The sequence below is a fragment of the Panthera onca genome, chromosome B4 (assembly GCF_046562875.1).
Source record: "Panthera onca isolate mPanOnc1 chromosome B4, mPanOnc1 haplotype 2, whole genome shotgun sequence".
NCBI classification, from domain to species: domain Eukaryota; kingdom Metazoa; phylum Chordata; class Mammalia; order Carnivora; family Felidae; genus Panthera; species Panthera onca.
In genome coordinates, this window is record NC_138345.1 from 63,629,955 (window position 1) to 63,648,248 (window position 18,294).

Here is an 18,294-nt window from a genome sequence, read left to right on the forward strand (position 1 = left end):
TGGGAAACAGACATACTAAAGTGGTGTGCTTGAACAGGGTTTAATGAAACAACTATTTACAAAGGAGTGAGCAGGATTAAAGAAAACCTATAGGTGTGGTAAAGCACCTTGGAAAGCTGCAATATAAATGGTTAGGGGAAGGAGCAGTTACTAGGACAATTTGACCGGTAGGTAAACATTTTCCACATCATACAATATTATTATAAAGCATGATTTTTAATCGATAACTATTATATGAATTCATTATGATTTAACCAGTCTATATTATTGGACATTTAGATGTTCTCAGTTATTCATAATGTATAGCAGCAGTTTTAATATGGTTTACATTTCTTTTGCAAAATTGATTTTATAAGATCTTTTAAAAATATGAATTAAAGCAAAAATACTGATAAAATGTTACTGCTTTAAAAATTATTCACAAGTTTACCAAACTTGTTCCATAGATACAGCCTATGTTGTATATACAACAGATCTCCAAACTAGTCTTGGAAAGTTTCTAGGTTAGTGGTTGTTAGTTACAGATTTCACAAACCAATAGAAAAAAAATTGGGCCCAATATATGGTCCCTAAATTTGATTTTAAGCAATACAAAAATAAGACAAAATGCCAAGATTTAGTGCAAGCAAGAGAATCAGATTGTATGAAATGAGAATTATAGTTCAAAAAACAAAGGTTTATATCAGCAGCTATTTTTTTTTAAAAGCAGCTTGTAAGTGAACAAATGTAGTTATTTTGTCATATAAATATCAGGGGTGGGGGTCCTAGGTGGCTCAGTCAGTTAAGCGACCAACTTCAGCTCAGGTCCTGATCTCACATTCCTGAGTTCGAGCCCTGCGTCGGGCTCTGTGCTGACAGCTCAGAGTCTGCTTCAGATTCTATGTCTCCCTCTCTGTCTGCTCCTCCCCCACTTGTGCTCTCTCTTTCCCTCTCTCTCTCTCTCAAAACTAAATAAACATTTAAAAAATGTATCAGGGCGCCTGGGTGGCTGGCTCAGGTATGTCCAGCTCTTCTTGATTTCAGCTCAGGTCATGATCCCAGGGTGGTGGGATCAAGCCCCATGTCAGGCTCCATGCTCAGAGTGAGATTCTTCCTCTCTCTCTCTCTTCCTCTGCCTCTTCCCCTTGCTCTCTCTAATGTAAATTTAGAAAAAAAATTTTTCAACGTTTATTTATTTATTTTTAATTACTATTATTTTTTTTTTTAGAGAGAGAGCGTGTGTGAGTGTGAGAGGGGCACAGAGAGAGGGAGACACAGAATCTGAAGCAGTCTCCAGGCTCTGAGCTATCAGCATAGAGCCCGACATGGGGCTTGAACCCATGAACTGTGAGATCATGACCAGAGCCGAAGTCCGACACTTAACCAACTGAGCCAGCCAGGTGCCCCAACGTTTATTTATTTTTTGAGAGAGAGAGCGAGAAAGGCAGAATGTGAGTGAGGGAGGGGCAGAGACACAGAATCTGAAGCAGATTCCAGGCTCCAAGCTGTCAGCACAGAGCCTGATGCAGGGCTCAAACCCACAAACTGTGAGATTATGACCTCAGCTGAAGTCAGATGCCCAAACAACTGAGCCACCCAGGCACCCCTAATGTAAATTTTAAAAATATCATTTATTATAGAGGAAATCTAGATTAAAGGCAGGCTTTAAATAGTTTGAAAGCAAAAAGATGGACAAGGCTGTATCATGAAAACAGTAACTATTAACAAAGCTGGAGTGGTTTTACTAAGAGCCGAAATGGGGAATACTTCCTAACTCATTCTGAAGACCAGTATTACCCTGATGCCCTGATGCCAAATAAAGATATCACATACACACAAAGCTACAGACCCATATCTCTAGTAAATATGTACTCAAAAATCCTCAACAATACACTAGCAAATCAAATCTAGCAACATATAAAAAAGCTCATATGCCATGATCAACTGGGATCTATCCCAGGAATGAAAGGTTGGCTTAACATCTGAAAATCAATTAATGTAATACACTGTATTACTTTCTTATTACTAATGTAATAAATTACTACAACCTTACTGGCTTAAAGCAACACAAATTTATTATTATATAGTCAGAATTCCAAATTAAGTCTCATTGGGCTAAAATGGATCAGCATTCCTTTTTGGAGGCTCAAGGGAGAGGATTTACCTTTGACTTTTCCAGCTTCTAGAGGCCACCACATTCCTTGCATTCCTCCATATTCAAATGGAACAACATGGGACAGAGTCCTCATGCTGCCACCTCTATGATTCTCCTTCTGCCTCCCTCTTCCACTTATAAAGATTTATGATTACACTGAACCCACCTAGATAATCCAGGATAATCTCTATTTTAAGGTCAACTGATTAGCAACTTTAGTTCCATTTGCAATCTTATGTAACATAGCATACTCAGGTCCTGTGCATTAAAATGTGGACATCTTTGGGTGGGGGCATCATTCTGCCTATAACATACACCATATCAATAGACTAAAGGACAAAAACCACATTATCATTTCAATAGACGCAGAAAAAGCATTTTACAACACTAATGGTAAAAACATTCAACAAACTGGGAATAGAAGGGAACTTCCTCAACCTGATAAAGAACATCTAGGAAAAAGCTAATACTTAATGATGAGACACTAATGTTTCCCCACTAAGATGAGAAACAAGATAAGGATGTCTGCTCTTTCCACTTCTATTCAGCATTGCAGTGGAGGTTCTAGCCAAGGAAATTAGGGAAGAAAAAGAAATAAAAGGCATCTATATTGGTAAGAAAGTAAAACTATCATTACCTGTACATTATATAATACTGTATACAGAATGTCCTAAGGAATACACTAAAAAATTAGAACTAGTAAATGAGTTCAACAAGGCTCCACATACAAGATCAATATACAAAAATCAAATGATTTATATACACTAGCAAGGAACAATCCAAAAATGAAATTAAGAATTCCATTTATGTTACCATCAAAAAGAATAAAATACTTAGAGATAAATTTAACAAAAGAAGTGAAAAAGTATGAAAACTATAAAACATTGTTGAGAGAAATTCAAGATTTAAATAAATGGAAAGATATCTGTGTTCACAGATCAGAAGATAATATTAACACGGCAATACACCCTAAACTGATTGCAGATTCAATGCAATCTCTCCCAGAATCCCGGTTGCCTTTTTTTTTTTTTTTTTTTTTTTAAGAAATTGACAAGGGATGCCTGGCTGGCTCAGTAGGTAGGGCATGTGACTCTTGATCTCAGGGTTGTAAGTTTGAGCTCCACGTTGGATGTAGAGATTACTTAAAAATAATAAAATCTTTAAAAAAAATTAAGAAGATGAGGGAGCATGGGGCACACTGAGGGCAAGGTATAGGCTAACAGCACACTCTGCCCCCCCCTCCGCGCCCCCCCCCCCCCCCCCGGGGTGGAATACGTGTGATATTCCTTGGACACTCCTGGCTATCCAAGAACAAAAGGAAAGGGATTTAAGTGCTTGCCATGGTGATGTGGGAAACTAAGGCAAATGAAAAATTAAACTCTCTTACTGCCTACACCCACTGACAAATCCTTGAAACCAGCAGAGTGACCTCCCACTACGAGCTCAGCTGCCTCTAAGATGACACTTTGCTGGGGGCAAAAGAGAATCTTAGCTGAACATTATCCCAACCTCAAGGATCCTGTAAGTCTACTTCCTTTATCTCAACTGCCCGAACATATATGCTGTCAATCATACTTCAAGATTATGGCCTCCTCAGTCCTGAGAGGAAAATACATTGCAATCCAGGCCTATCTCAAGAAACAAGAAAAATCCCAAATACAAAATCTAACAGCACACCTAAAGGAAATAGAAGCAGAACAGCAAAGGCAGCCTAAACCCAGCAGAAGAAGAGAAATAATAAAGATCAGAGCAGAAATAAACAATATAGAATCTAAAAAAACTGTAGAGCAGATCAACGAAACCAAGAGTTGGTTTTTTGAAAAAATAAACAAAATTGACAAACCTCTAGCCAGGCTTCTCAAAAAGAAAAGGGAGATGACCCAAATAGATAAAATCATGAATGAAAATGGAATGATTACAACCAATCCCTCAGAGATACAAGCAATTATCAGGGAACACTATGAAAAATTATATGCCAACAAATTGGACAACGTGGAAGAAATGGACAAATTCCTAAACACCCACACCCTTCCAAAACTCAATCAGGAGGAAATAGAAAGCTTGAACAGACCCATAACCAGCGAAGAAATTGAATCGGTTATCAAAAATCTCCCAACAAATAAGAGTCCAGGACCAGATGGCTTCCCAGGGGAGTTCTACCAGACGTTTAAAGCAGAGATAATACCTATCCTTCTCAAGCTATTCCAAGAAATAGAAAGGGAAGGAAAACTTCCAGACTCATTCTATGAAGCCAGTATTACTTTGATTCCTAAACCAGACAGAGACCCAGTAAAAAAAGAGAACTACAGGCCAATATCCCTGATGAATATGGATGCAAAAATTCTCAATAAGATACTAGCAAATCGAATTCAACGGCATATAAAAAGAATTATTCACCATGATCAAGTGGGATTCATTTCTGGGATGCAGGGCTGGTTCAACATTTGCAAATCAATCAACGTGATACATCACATTAACAAAAAAAAAGAGAAGAACCATATGATCCTGTCAATCGATGCAGAAAAGGCCTTTGACAAAATCCAGCACCCTTTCTTAATAAAAACCCTCGAGAAAGTTGGGATAGAAGGAACATACTAAAAGATCATAAAAGCCATTTATGAAAAGCCCACAGCTAACATCATCCTCAACGGGGAAAAACTGAGAGCTTTTTCCCTGAGATCAGGAACATGACAGGGATGCCCACTCTCACCGCTGTTGTTTAACATAGTGCTGGAAGTTCTAGCATCAGCAATCAGACAACAAAAGGAAATCAAAGGCATCCAAATTGGCAAAGATGAAGTCAAGCTTTCGCTTTTTGCAGATGACATGATACTATACATGGAAAATCCAATAGACTCCACCAAAAGTCTGCTAGAACTGATACATGAATTCAGCAAAGTTGCAGGATACAAAATCAATGTACAGAAATCAGTTGCATTCTTATACACTAACAATGAAGCAACAGAAAGACAAATAAAGAAACTGATCCCATTCACAATTGCACCAAGAAGCATAAAATACCTAGGAATAAATCTAACCAAAGATGTAAAAGATCTGTATGCTGAAAACCATAGAAAGCTTATGAAGGTAATTGAAGAAGATATAAAGAAATGGAAAGACATTCCCTGCTCATGGATTGGAAGAATAAATATTGTCAAAATGTCAATACTACCCAAAGCTATCTACACATTCAATGCAATCCCAATCAAAATTGCACCAGCATTCTTCTTGAAACTAGAACAAGCAATCCTAAAATTCATATGGAACCACAAAAGGCCCCGAATAGCCAAAGTAATTTTGAAGAAGAAGACCAAAGCAGGAGGCATCACAATCCCAGACTTTAGCCTCTACTACAAAGCTGTAATCATCAAGACAGCATGGTATTGGCACAAAAACAGACACATAGACCGATGGAATAGAATAGAAACCCCAGAACTAGACCCACAAACGTATGGCCAACTCATCTTTGACAAAGCAGGAAAGAACATCCAATGGAAAAAAGACAGTCTCTTTAACAAATGGTGCTGGGAGAACTGGACAGCAACATGCAGAAGGTTGAAACTAGACCACTTTCTCACACCATTCACAAAAGTAAACTCAAAATGGATAAAGGACCTGAATGTGAGACAGGAAACCATCAAAACCTTAGAGGAGAAAGCAGGAAAAGACCTCTCTGACCTCAGCCGTAGCAATCTCTTACTCGACACATCCCCAAAGGCAAGGGAATTAAAAGCAAAAGTGAATTACTGGGACCTTATGAAGATAAAAAGCTTCTGCACAGCAAAGGAAACAACCAACAAAACGAAAAGGCAACCAACGGAATGGGAAAAGATATTTGCAAATGACATATCGGACAAAGGGCTAGTATCCAAAATCTATAAAGAGCTCACCAAACTCCACACCTGAAAAACAAATAACCCAGTGAAGAAATGGGCAGAAAACATGAATAGACACTTCTCTAAAGAAGACATCCGGATGACCAACAGGCACATGAAAAGATGTTCAACATCGCTCCTTATCAGGGAAATACAAATCCAAACCACACTCAGATATCACCTCACGCCAGTCAGAGTGGCCAAAATGAACAAATCAGGAGACTATAGATGCTGGAGAGGATGTGGAGAAACGGGAACTCTCTTGCACTGTTGGTGGGAATGCAAATTGGTGCAGCCGCTCTGGAAGGCAGTGTGGAGGTTCCTCAGAAAGTTAAAAATAGACCTACCCTATGACCCAGCAATAGCACTGCTAGGAATTTATCCAAGGGATACAGGAGTACTGATGCATAGGGGCACTTGTACCCCAATGTTTATAGCAGCACTCTCAACAATAGCCAAATTATGGAAAGAGCCTAAATGTCCATCAACTGATGAATGGATAAAGAAATTGTGGTTTATATACACAATGGAATACTACGTGGCAATGAGAAAGAATGAAATATGGCCTTTTGTAGCAACGTAGATGGAACTGGAGAGTGTGATGCTAAGTGAAATAAGCCATACAGAGAAAGACAGATACCATATGGTTTCACTCTTATGTGGATCCTGAGAAACTTAACAGAAACCCATGGGGGAGGGGAAGGGAAAAAAAAAAAAGAGGTTAGAGTGGGAGAGAGCCAAAGCATAAGAGACTGTTAAAAACTGAGAACAAACTGAGGGTTGATGGGGGGTGGGAGGGAGGGGAGGGTGGGTGATGGGTATTGAGGAGGGCACCTTTTGGGATGAGCACTGGGTGTTGTATGGAAACCAATTTGACAATAAATTTCATATATTAAAATAAAAAAAAAGATTATGGCCTCCTCATATACATCTGAAGGGTCTCATGACTGAGGCTTTACTAAACGGTAATAAATGGTGTTTTCCTAACAACCTGCCAGGTCCTGGAAACCTTGCTTCCAAAATTTCTTAGAGACTTACACTGTCCCTGACCCTCTCCCAACCTGAGGGTATATAATGAGTTACTGGTCACAACCCCAGTGCACCTCTTTCTGCCCATGGGTCCTGTCCCTGTGCTTTAATAAAATCACCTTTTTGCACCAAAGATGTCTTCAAGAATTCTTTCTTGGCCGTCAGCTCCAAACCCCAAAACTTCATCACTAATATGTACATGGGAATTCAAGGGACCCAGAACAGTCAGTACAATTTTGAAAAGAAGAACAAAATTGGAAACTATACTTCCCAATTTCATTTTAGTTGTTTTTAGGATTATTTTGGCATTTTTACTAGTTAGGAATATGTTATCAAACATACATATTTGTTTTCTAACTCTATTTGAGTCATTCTTCTATAGAAATTTATTACTGCACATAAATAAGAGGACACTTTTCCCTCCAATAGTAACCATACAATATATTTTTATGTAATTTAAATATTTTGAGGCTAGATGGCAGTATTATATTACTCAAAGTCTCCCCAGGCACCTTTTTCCTGAGAAAATAGAGTATTTAGGACTGTGAGTTTGAACAGGAGGAGTATTTGGTGCCTATGAGTTTATTATGCTATATGGAGAAACTGTGGATTCTCTAAGTATTTAGTGATCCCTTGCCAGAACACTGTAGAAACTGTAGGGGAGGAAAAACAATTTCCCCTCTATCCTCTAAGTTCTTGGCTGAGACACTCTTGTAAAAAAAAAAAAGGCAATTAACCAGAAAAAAAACCAGTTTATTAATGTGTTTACTTATTTCATGTATGCATGAGAGATACCGAGGGAAAATAAGTAAACTCCCTGAGACAGCCCTAGCCACCACCTCAAATCCCATCTTCAGCTAAAGACAAAAGAAAGATATTGGGGTGGAGTGGGCAGGCCAATTATAGGAAGTTACTAGAAAAAGCACAGTAAGGAGTAAAAGGTAAGATTTGCTATACACATTTAGGTTGGTGTCTCCTCCATTGGTAAGATTCTCTTGGATTTAGAGTTACCCTTTTCCTTCCTGGTGTAGAGGGGGAGATCCTTACAGATGGAGATTTCCTTTATAAATGCAAGTTTCTCTTACAAAAGGATAACTTCTCCATTTTCAGAGCTCTCTGGTTGTCTGCTGTTTCTCAGACACAATCAGCTCAAAAAAAAAAAAAAAAAAATCCTTATCCTAAAGAAGCGTATTTTGGGGTGGCATGTTCTGCCACCCTTTAAAACACAAACTCTCAACACTGAAAAAGACTCAAAACGTCATCAAACCAATCCCACTGCTGTTGCTTGATGTCACTCTCCTATTTCCCTCCCCTTTCTAGTAACAGTTAAGCCTCTTGACACTGTCGGCTCAGGAAATTGCTCTGTTGGGGAAAGAATTAGAGACTGAATCAGGTGACCTAGGTTTTTACTCCCAGTTCTACTATCAAGTGTTTCCACTTAAATTCATTCTCTGTTCCCTTATCCTTAAAACAAGGGTGTTGTATAGATGAAGTCTAAGGAAGCTTCTACCATCTCAAAATCTATGACTAACATAGATGGAGGCCACTTTTTGAAAGAGATGCATGGCAGGGGCTTTTAAAGCACCAAGAAAAAGAAGAAACTGTGGGAAATATAAATTAATGAATGTTTTCAAATGATCAAGGAAGATGTAATTTAGATATTTTTGTAGAATACACAGTGAAAAAGGTGAGGCTGGCAGATTTTTACAAACAATAGTTCTAATGCTTCAAGGTTCTAACGCTTCATTTGTGTCTGGCAGCAAGAAGTTCTGTCATGCGTGGGGCGGGTGGGGATCGCCCCGGGTGGCTCAGTCAGTTAAGCCCTTAAGCATCAGACTTCAGCTCAGGTGAACTCAGGCTCAGGTGATCTCAGGGAGTTCAAACCCCCTGTCAGGCTCTGTGCTGACAGCCTGGAGCCTGCTTTGGATTCTGTGTCTCCCTCTCTCTGCCCCTCCCCTGCACACACACACACACTCTCTCTCTCTTTCAAAATAAATAATAAAAACATTTTAAAAACATTAAAAAAAAAGTTCTATCATGTGGGATTGGTAATGGATGAATAAATAAGGAGAAGGAAACAATTATATAGGGTTTAGAAAAAGTAAAATACAAAATAAAAAAAGAGTTGTCCTTTAAGCAAGGAATCAACTTTAATTAAAGGAAACTCTGAAGCAAAACACTTGGGTCTTAAAATATATTTTTTTTAAGTTTATTTATTTTTAGAGAGATTGAGAGAGAGAGAGGGCAAGCGAGTATGAGCTGGGGAGGGGCCGAAAGAGAGGGAGACAGAGAATCCCAAGCAGGCTCCATGCTGTCAGCAGAGTCTGATGAGAGGCTGGAACTCATGAATTAGGAGATAATGACCTGAGCTGAAACCAAGAGTTGGTTGCTTAACCGACTGATCCACACAGGTGCCCCTTAAAATACTTTTGTTTTGGGCTCTATGTGGTAAATCGTGACATATTTATGATCCAGGAATTGAAGTAAAGAACTTCCTTGCATAGTAATCAGGATGAAACATATTCTCACATGTGACTAAAATTTGGGTCAGTTCAATAAAAAGTGGCAGATTTCCTGTTGGATTTTCCTGTCTTTCAGTGTAATACATAAATTAATCTAGTGCCATCTCATTGCTTTATTGCCCTTCTAAAATCTAAACCTCCATGCCTGCAAATACTGTGAAACTGAATTGCATGTCTGTTGTAGATTAGTAAAGGTGTATGAGTTGAACTTACTGATAATCATTGCAGACATAATTGAATTAAAAATGGTTTAATAAGTTGTAAAATTATTTTCCTGCCTCCATAACATGTATAAAAAATATATTATGTGGGGGCGCCTGGGTGGCTCAGTTGGTTAAGCGGCCGACTTCGGCTCAGGTCATGATCTTGCGGTCCGTGAGTTCGAGCCCCGCGTCGGGCTCTGTGCTGACAGCTCAGAGCCTGGAGCCTGTTTCAGATTCTGTGTCTCCCTCTCTCTGACCCTCCCCGTTCATGCTCTGTCTCTCTCTGTCTCAAAAATAAATAAACGTTAAAAAAAAAAAAAAAAATATATATATATATATTATGTGAAAGAACAAAATTCAACTGAGTAAATTATTGGCTTTATTAATCGGTTCATTAATCAGGCTGCATCCCATCTAGCAAGTAGAGGGGAGTTCTAAGGAGTTGTACAAAATGGAAGATTTTTATAGGAAGGAGAGTAAGGCAAGAACTTATTACAAAAGAAAAGAAAGGATTGGTTCAGGCAAGTTCACCTTCTCATAGGAGGAAAGGCAAGGAAGGGGTCTTATTAGGTGGATTATCTCATCCTTCTTTGGGGGATGAAGAGGGCCCATATGACAGATTACCTCAGTGGTGCTGACCAGAAAACTCACATTGATCGGCTTAAAATTTCACTCTTGGACAAGTTGAAACTTCAGTTAAGTCTTAGTTTGCTGTACTGGGGCAAGTGACTCTACCTTTGGTCTGTGGCTTTCTAACAATCATAATTTACGATATTTTAAATAACAGCATAGTTTTTTTCTTTTCTCTTCCGCAGTGATAAAATCAGCGTGTTTCTAAGTTTCAAGACCCAATTTATAATGTGGAGTTCTGTTTATAGTCTGACCGTAAGATTAAGAAAATTTAAATATACTAAGAATTATAGTAGAGAAGATAAACCTATTAATTGAGGGAATTTGATGAGAAACTACAGCAGACACTGCCAATTTTGGGGTCTGCTTACTTTGAGGTTAACATTATAATTGAACATACATGTGCATATGTGTTTTTATGGAAAATAAATCATATTATCTTATATATTCATATATAAGCAACCACATAGATATATGAACATGAAGAAAAAATGTTATATAATGTGTCACATGAAAGACAAAAAACTTTCATTTACCAGGCCAAGAAATTCTTTGGAGAAAAAATAAATAAAAATTAAATATAAAGTGAATATTACCTCAGTTTATTCTCATTCAATGACAGCAGCAAAAATATACAATGGTTGTAGTGCTGACAGGAAAGGGGGAAGAGTAGAGATGATCTGGGTAGCGGAAAAACTTCAGCTTCTTCTCTTTATAAACCTTTATTAATAAAACCATGGTATATGAAATCTTTTGTATTATTATCAGATCTCCCAATTTTATGTCTGACAATTATACGCAAGGGAAAGCTGAGGTCCACAAAAATGTTCTGTGCTAAAAAATCTTGGGAAATGCCTGGATAAAGAAAGTTAAATAAGATTCTTGGCTATAGTGTTTCTCAGAGTCTTTGATAAATTAAAATTCATTATAGTGGCATACTGCATTTCTCAAACTTTTTGGACATATAAACACTTTTAGTTCTATGCTATTGTTGGAGAATAAAAATTTCCCTCTATCCTTCAAGATTTTTCTGGCTGATCTATGAATTAAATTGACATGAGATAGATTAACAGGAGAAAATCAAATTTAATTTCCATGTATGGAGGTCTCATAGATATGGGACCTAACAAGTGACCAAGACAGGCAGCTTTTATACTTTTTTGACAGAGAAACAATAAATTTGTGGGGAACTGACAGGAAAAAGAAAACTTATGTTTGGGAGCTTGAATTAGTAAGGAATTCTAAACAGAATTTGGGCTGGGGTAGTAAATAAGTAAAAAAACAAGGTTTGTTTACATAGGCTTCTTAGGTCCTGAATTCCGCATCTCTGATGATAAGGATGTCTTTCTATCTCCTGGTACAGGGAGGGTACCTTTCACATGGGAGATTTGTTTCCTGCTTTCTAGAGACAAAAGACGGTCAGAGTGTTCTTGCACGGGCTGTTTCTTAAGTAACTTTACTTTTTATTTTTATTTTTTAAAACTTTTATTTATTTTTGAGAGAGAGAGAGAGAAAAAGAGAGAGCTCAAGGGGTAGAGGGGCAGAGAGACAGGGAATCAGAGGATGTGAAGTGGGCTCTGTGCTGATAGCAGAGAGCCGGATGCAGGGCTCAAAGTCATGAACTGTGAGACCATGACCTGAGCTGAAGTTGAATACTTAACTGACTGAGCCATCCAGGTGCCCCTCTTAAGTAACTTTAATTCAAAATAATAAATACACTCCAGGGCATATTTTTGGGTGGCCTGCCCTGAGCCCAACACTATACTTATGGTATTTTCTAGAACACCATACTATACCAGGTCACTGTAGTAAGTTTAAGGGATTTCAGGGCAGAGCAAGGAAAAAGATATGACCACACGGTGGCAGTAGGACACAACGAGCTTTATTTGGGCAGTGCTTTGACAGATTTGTTCGCAGAAGTCCCTCACAACATGAGACCTTCCAAAGACAACATTTGTGTGTGTGTGTGTGTGTGTGTGTGTGTGTGTGTGTGTGGTGGGGGGGGGGCACTACTGAGAAGGGAATGAGGGTAAGGCAACTCTCAGAGGACAGGAGAGGAGGTTTAGGTCTCATGATGTTGCTCAGCATCAAGGTAAGGAGTCTCTGGGTCAGAGAGCTCCAAAAGGCAAGGGGGTCTTTCACACCCCTAGGTTTCATCTTATCTATGGTGGTAGATGTTGAATGAAGTTTTTCAGGGTATGCAAAGCAGGCAAGCTCTGGATGGCTAAACATCTGCTTCTTCTTTTAAAAATTTATTTTATTTTATTTATTTTATTTTATTTATTAATTTTTTAATTGTTTTAAAATTTAAGTTTATTTATTTATTTTGAGAAAGATTAGGTAGCACAAGCAGGGGGAGGGGAAGAGAGAAGGAGAGACAGAATCCTACGCAGGCTCTACACCATCAGCACAGAATCTGATGTGGGGCTTAAACTCACGAACTGTGAAATCATGACCTGAGCTGAGATCAAGAGGCACACTTGGGGCGCCTGTGTGGCTCAGTCAGTTAAGCATCCAACTTCGGCTCAGGTCACAATCTCACAATTCCTGAATTTGAGTCCTGCGTTGGGCTCTGTGCTGACAGCTCAGAGTCAGGAGCCTGCTTCAGATTCTGTGTCTCCCTCTCTCTCTGCCCCTCCCTTGCTCACATTCTGTCTCTCTCTCAAAAATAAATAAATGTTAAAACAATAAAAAACAAAGTCAGATGCTTAACTGACTGCACCACCCATGTACCCCTTTATTTTTTTTTATTTTAGAGAGAGTGTGTGAGTTGGGGAGAAGGACAGAGGGAGAGAAAGAATCCCAAGCAGTCTCCTCATTCAGCGTGTAGCCCAATGAGGGGCTTGATCCTATGACCCTGGGATCATGACCTGAGCTGAAATCAAGAGTCAGACACTCAACCAACTGAGCTACCCAGGCCCCCCCAAGATCTGCTTTCTTAGCCTGTATTTAAAACCATTAGATAAACAAAGATTCAGTGCTGGTGAGCTTTTGAACTAACAGTCCCAATTTGATGTGAAGAAGTAAACAACATAGAAGTCATCTTTGGTTCATTTACATAACAGTAACATAGTTGGTAAATGCTGGCCTAGATAATCTTCCAGGTCAAACTATAGTTATTTTATCCCAAGTATTTTGAACTTCTGTCATTTTAATGTCTACTTTCACTTCCAGTAGTCACATGAAAATATAAGAAGTGATTTGAAAGGGATATTTGTTCCTGCTCCAAATGCTGAAGTTAACTGATAACTGTTTTTTTTACTGTAAAGCAATGGTTCTCAAAGTGTGGTCTGCAGATCCTCCAGTCAGACCTTTTTAGGGTTGTGAGCTAAACTAGTCATTTTATTCATGGCGCACCATTTTTATTTGAAAGATTGACTGTTAGCCTAAGGTTATTCAGACTTGGGCGCTTCTCAGACGATTTCTTGAAAAAGAGCGAAATGAACCTGTCACTTCAAAGAAAACAAGTGACAGAATTTGTTGGCAATGAAAAATTTTAGCATCCAAGTGAATTTTGGAAAATTTGTAGCTGCCACTATGATCTTGACAACCACCCAATGGTGATATTAACAAATGTGACTTTTTTTGTCTGATGAAATGTGTCAACATTGGAAGATCTGTATTACTAACAGAACCAATATTGTCTAAACTGCCAATGCATGACATTACAAAATCATGTATGGGTAAAAGATCCAAAGATCTAATCAAATGCAAGACAGACCAATGGATTGTAATGTAAGTATATAAAAATTTCATTAATATGTTTTCATTTCCTACACTGCAATTAACCTTTAAGAAACTACCAGTTACTGAGTTTTGGGGTAATATCAAAGAAGAGCATCCACAGGGTAACCAGAAAGATAATGAGGGTAAAATGAGCAACAGTTGATTTTATGACATGTTGTCTAGCCAAGTTATCCTGAGACAAATATAACAGAACATTAAAATAGAACTATTTCAGCTAATGTTCCAGGACTAGAGTTACCAGCTACTCTCTGATTCTGGTGAGATTCCAGACCACGTATACATGACTTGAAAATGCTTGGCTAAAATCTGATTTTGGAATCCATGGCACTTCATCCATTCCAAGATACGAAAGTGTTAAAGTTAGAAGGGATGGAGAGTAGGAAATTGAAGAAAGGATTTCTTTGAAGACAGCGGTGACTGGAGTTCTAGAAAGAAGCCTGGAGGTGCTTGCTTTTCCCTTCAAGCCTAGTGAGAGGAAATTCTAAGGAGATCAGTTGGTGAGTCTGATATGTCCCTTGGAGCTTGGGGGACACAGAACACCAATATCAGACCCACATCTGAGAAAAATAAAGGACAAAAAGCTATGGTGAGAGTCTATACAGCTAAAGAGAAGACTGGGTTGGGAAGTACCCACACTCTCATTGCTGAAAGTATGTGTTTCCTGTGGACAGAGGTGGGCTGCCATGGGTTTGCCTTGCATTCTGCTCATGAAAGCAACTGAGATAAGTTAGGAAACCTGAAACAGAGAAAGACTGAAGGTATATGCTGGATTCCTGGGGATAGAGAAAGAAAACAGTAGCTACTAGCCAGAAGAGGCACCATGGCTTGAATCAAGAGAACTGCAGATAGGAAATATATGCAGTGATGGGGGTGGGTAGTAGGAAGTGGGCCCTGCAGAACCTCAAAAGTGCCCCACTGTTGACAGAGGACAGATCAGCTCACCACAGGCCTGGAGTGCTGATATTCAATCACAGTAGCACTGATAAGTAAGCCTTTTCTTTCCCTTCCCTCTGTTCCTGCTTATCCCAGGCCCACCCTGTACTAACATTGGTGGGATCAGAAACTGCAGTGGGCAAGCTGGGGGTAAGAAGAAAACTGAGGGCTGGTAAAAGAGAGGAACTAACAATGTCTGCTTATCCACTGCAGGCCAAATCTGAGTTGACCAGAGGAGCAAAAGCTTTCACTTGAACTTGTTTGGAGTACTGCATGGATTGAAGACGTTTTAGTTACCGAAATGAGAGGTTTCAGTGATAAGAAATGACAAGGCATTTTAACTCTCTGAGAATAAGAAAAGTCAATGGCACCTGGGATTTCATCTGGCAGTAGGGAAAATCTGCTCTTTTGAGCAGATTTTTGAATACCCCTTGCTTATTCAATCTATTGATCAAATGCACACATAGCTCAGGGGGTAGATTTACACACTTAGATTGTTATTCTGGAAAGATTATCAAAGATTGCTGTTATTACATTCCATATTCTGTGGTCTTCTCTACCTTAAAATAAGAGCCTACTTGTTAGAATACATTTTTTTGCCTTATTTGATAACCAGAGAACCTCTGTTTGCCTTCTCACAACCCCCAGGATAATGTACGCAGGTACCAATCCCGTGCACTCAGTCCCATGAGTTTTTCTTGTTCTAAGTGATTTTTTTAAAATTATTATTACTAATTTTAATAGATATAACCATCCACATGATACAAAATTCAAAAGGTACAAAGGGTATATAGTATAGGCTTTTTCTTTTCCTTTTTCTTTTTTTTTAACGTTTATTTATTTTTGAGACAGAGAGAGACAGAGCATGAACAGGGGAGGGGCAGAGAGAGAGGGAGAGACAGAATCTGAAATAGGCTCCAGGCTCTGAGCAGTCAGCACAGAGCCTAACGCGGGGCTCGAACTCACGGACCGTGAAATCATGACCTGAGCCGAAGTCGGATGCTTAACCGACCAAGCCACCCAGGCACCCCTAGGCTTTTTCTTGCTCTTTTCCCTCCACAACTTTCCCTGGAGGTAAGCACTGTTAACACTTTCTTTCTTTCTTTTTTTTAATTTGGGGGAGAGAGAGAGAGAGAGAGAGAGCAAGTGTGAGCAGGGAAGTGGGGCAGAGGCAGAGAGAATCCCAAGCAGGCTCCATGCTGTCAGCACAGAACCTGATGTGGGACTCGATCCCACAACCCTGGGATCATGACCTGAGCTGAAACTGAGTCAGATGCTCAACCAATTCAGTCACCCAGGTGCCCCTGTTAACACTTCCCGATGTCCTTTTTGGCCTTAGTTTTTTGACAAATGTCTTGGCCAAAAAAAAGACTTAGTCTTCATTATAGATGTCACTGATACCACATACAACCTGTTGTCGGCTAGGTTTACATTGACAGTCCAAACATAAGAACAGAAGTTTCTAAAAGGATTTCTAGGATCATAACTCAACCCAGAGAATAACTGTTTAGACTGTAACTAGAGAAATGACATGGAAGGACTGGGCATCAATGCTGACTTACAAGTGAAGTCCAGGTTATATTGTAGTATGTGGGCCATTGCAGAGGTGATGCAAAATGGCTGAGGTGCTAAGGTTTCAAGACATGGTCATGTATATTATCATGGCTCTTTTTTTTTTTCCACAATAACAAAATATTTTATTCATTACTTTATATAAATTGTGATACCAAAATGACATTTTGCCATTTAAAAATTTATGTTCTTATATATTACTATTATTGCGATTATATTTTATAAACAATAAAATATTCTTAAAGGTAAAATCTTTATATTTTACTATCTTTAGTAGTCATTTCTTTTTTCTTAAAAAATCTCTTTTTTATTTGAATGGAGTTGACACACAATGTGACATTAGTTTCAGGTGTACAACATAGTGATTCAACATCTCTGCATGTTATACTATCCTCACCACAAATGTGGCTACCATCTGTCACCACACAACAATATCATTGGTTATATTCCCTGTGCTGTACCTTTTATTTCCAGTATCACGGCTCTTATACAGGCCAAATGGGCTGTGACTACTTTGTTCTCCTTCAGTGATGTATCACATTAGCCTAAGAATCCAAATTGTTCTGAATACGTTATGCTCTGCTCTGCTCACCACAAGTGCAGCTACCATCTGTCATCATACAACATCATTGGCTATATTCCCTATGCTGTACCTTTTATTTCCAGTGTCATGGCTTCCAGCCACAGGCCAAATGGACTGTGACTACTTTGTTCTCCTTCAGCGAAGTATCTATCACATTAGCCTGAGTCCAAATTGCTCTGAATCTCATTGGCTATAGTTTGATGAGATTATAGTCAACAGGTCATTTAGCATATTTAATAGATGTAATATTACAAGCTTGAATTTTTTGTGTCTACATAAAACATCATGTTTAATGTCAACACTAGTACCACCATTATCATCCTCATCATAGTTAACATTTTTTTAATTTTTAAAAATGTTTATTTATTTTAGAAAGAGAGTGTGAGCAGTAGAGGGACAGACAGAGAGGGGGATAGAGAATCTAAAGCATGGTCAGCACAAAGCCCAATGTGGGGCTCGATCCCATGCACTGCGAGATCATGACCTGAGCTGAAGTCAGATGCTCAACTGACTGAGCCACCCAGGCGCCCCCATAGTTAACATTTATTGGACACTTAGCATTACCAGCACCACCAGCATCATGACTAACATTTATTGAGCCTTTACTATGTGCTAGCCACCATATAAAGTGCTGTCAGATAATTTTCACGATCAAGTTTACTACTATCATGTCCATTTACAGATGAGGAAACTGAATAATGGAATGAGTTGAGTAATTTATTCAAGGTCACAGTTATTAAAAGATGAAGCCAGGATTTGAACCCAAGCAGTCTATCATACTAACCTGTTATTAGGGGGCATCCATGGAAGAGTAATATACGTATCTGAGGACAGCAAGTGAGGACAGCTTCTACAGCTTCATCAGTCAGATTCACACAATGTCCCATATGAATCTCCTATTTAAAAATAAAGAAAGGACAGTTAAAAGAAAAAACAAATTTATGATGACAGTATGAAAAAGCGTGGGAAATACTCTGATACAAAAAGAACCAGGGGCGCCTGACTGGCTTAGTTGGAGGAGCATGCACATCTTGATCTCTTGGTCATGAGTTTGAGCCCCATGTTG

General features: G+C 38.9%; 1 protein-coding gene across 1 annotated transcript in view; it reads right to left on the reverse strand.

The window, feature by feature from the left end:
- The window catches only part of AMN1 (antagonist of mitotic exit network 1 homolog), a 59,575-nt gene that overhangs the window by 4,512 nt on the left and 36,769 nt on the right, over window positions 1–18,294 (reverse strand). Inside the window, exon 6 of the mRNA XM_060657995.3 lies at window positions 18,013–18,124. Coding sequence (XP_060513978.1) covers window positions 18,013–18,124 — 112 coding nt within the window. The remainder of the gene's footprint in view (window positions 1–18,012; window positions 18,125–18,294) is intronic.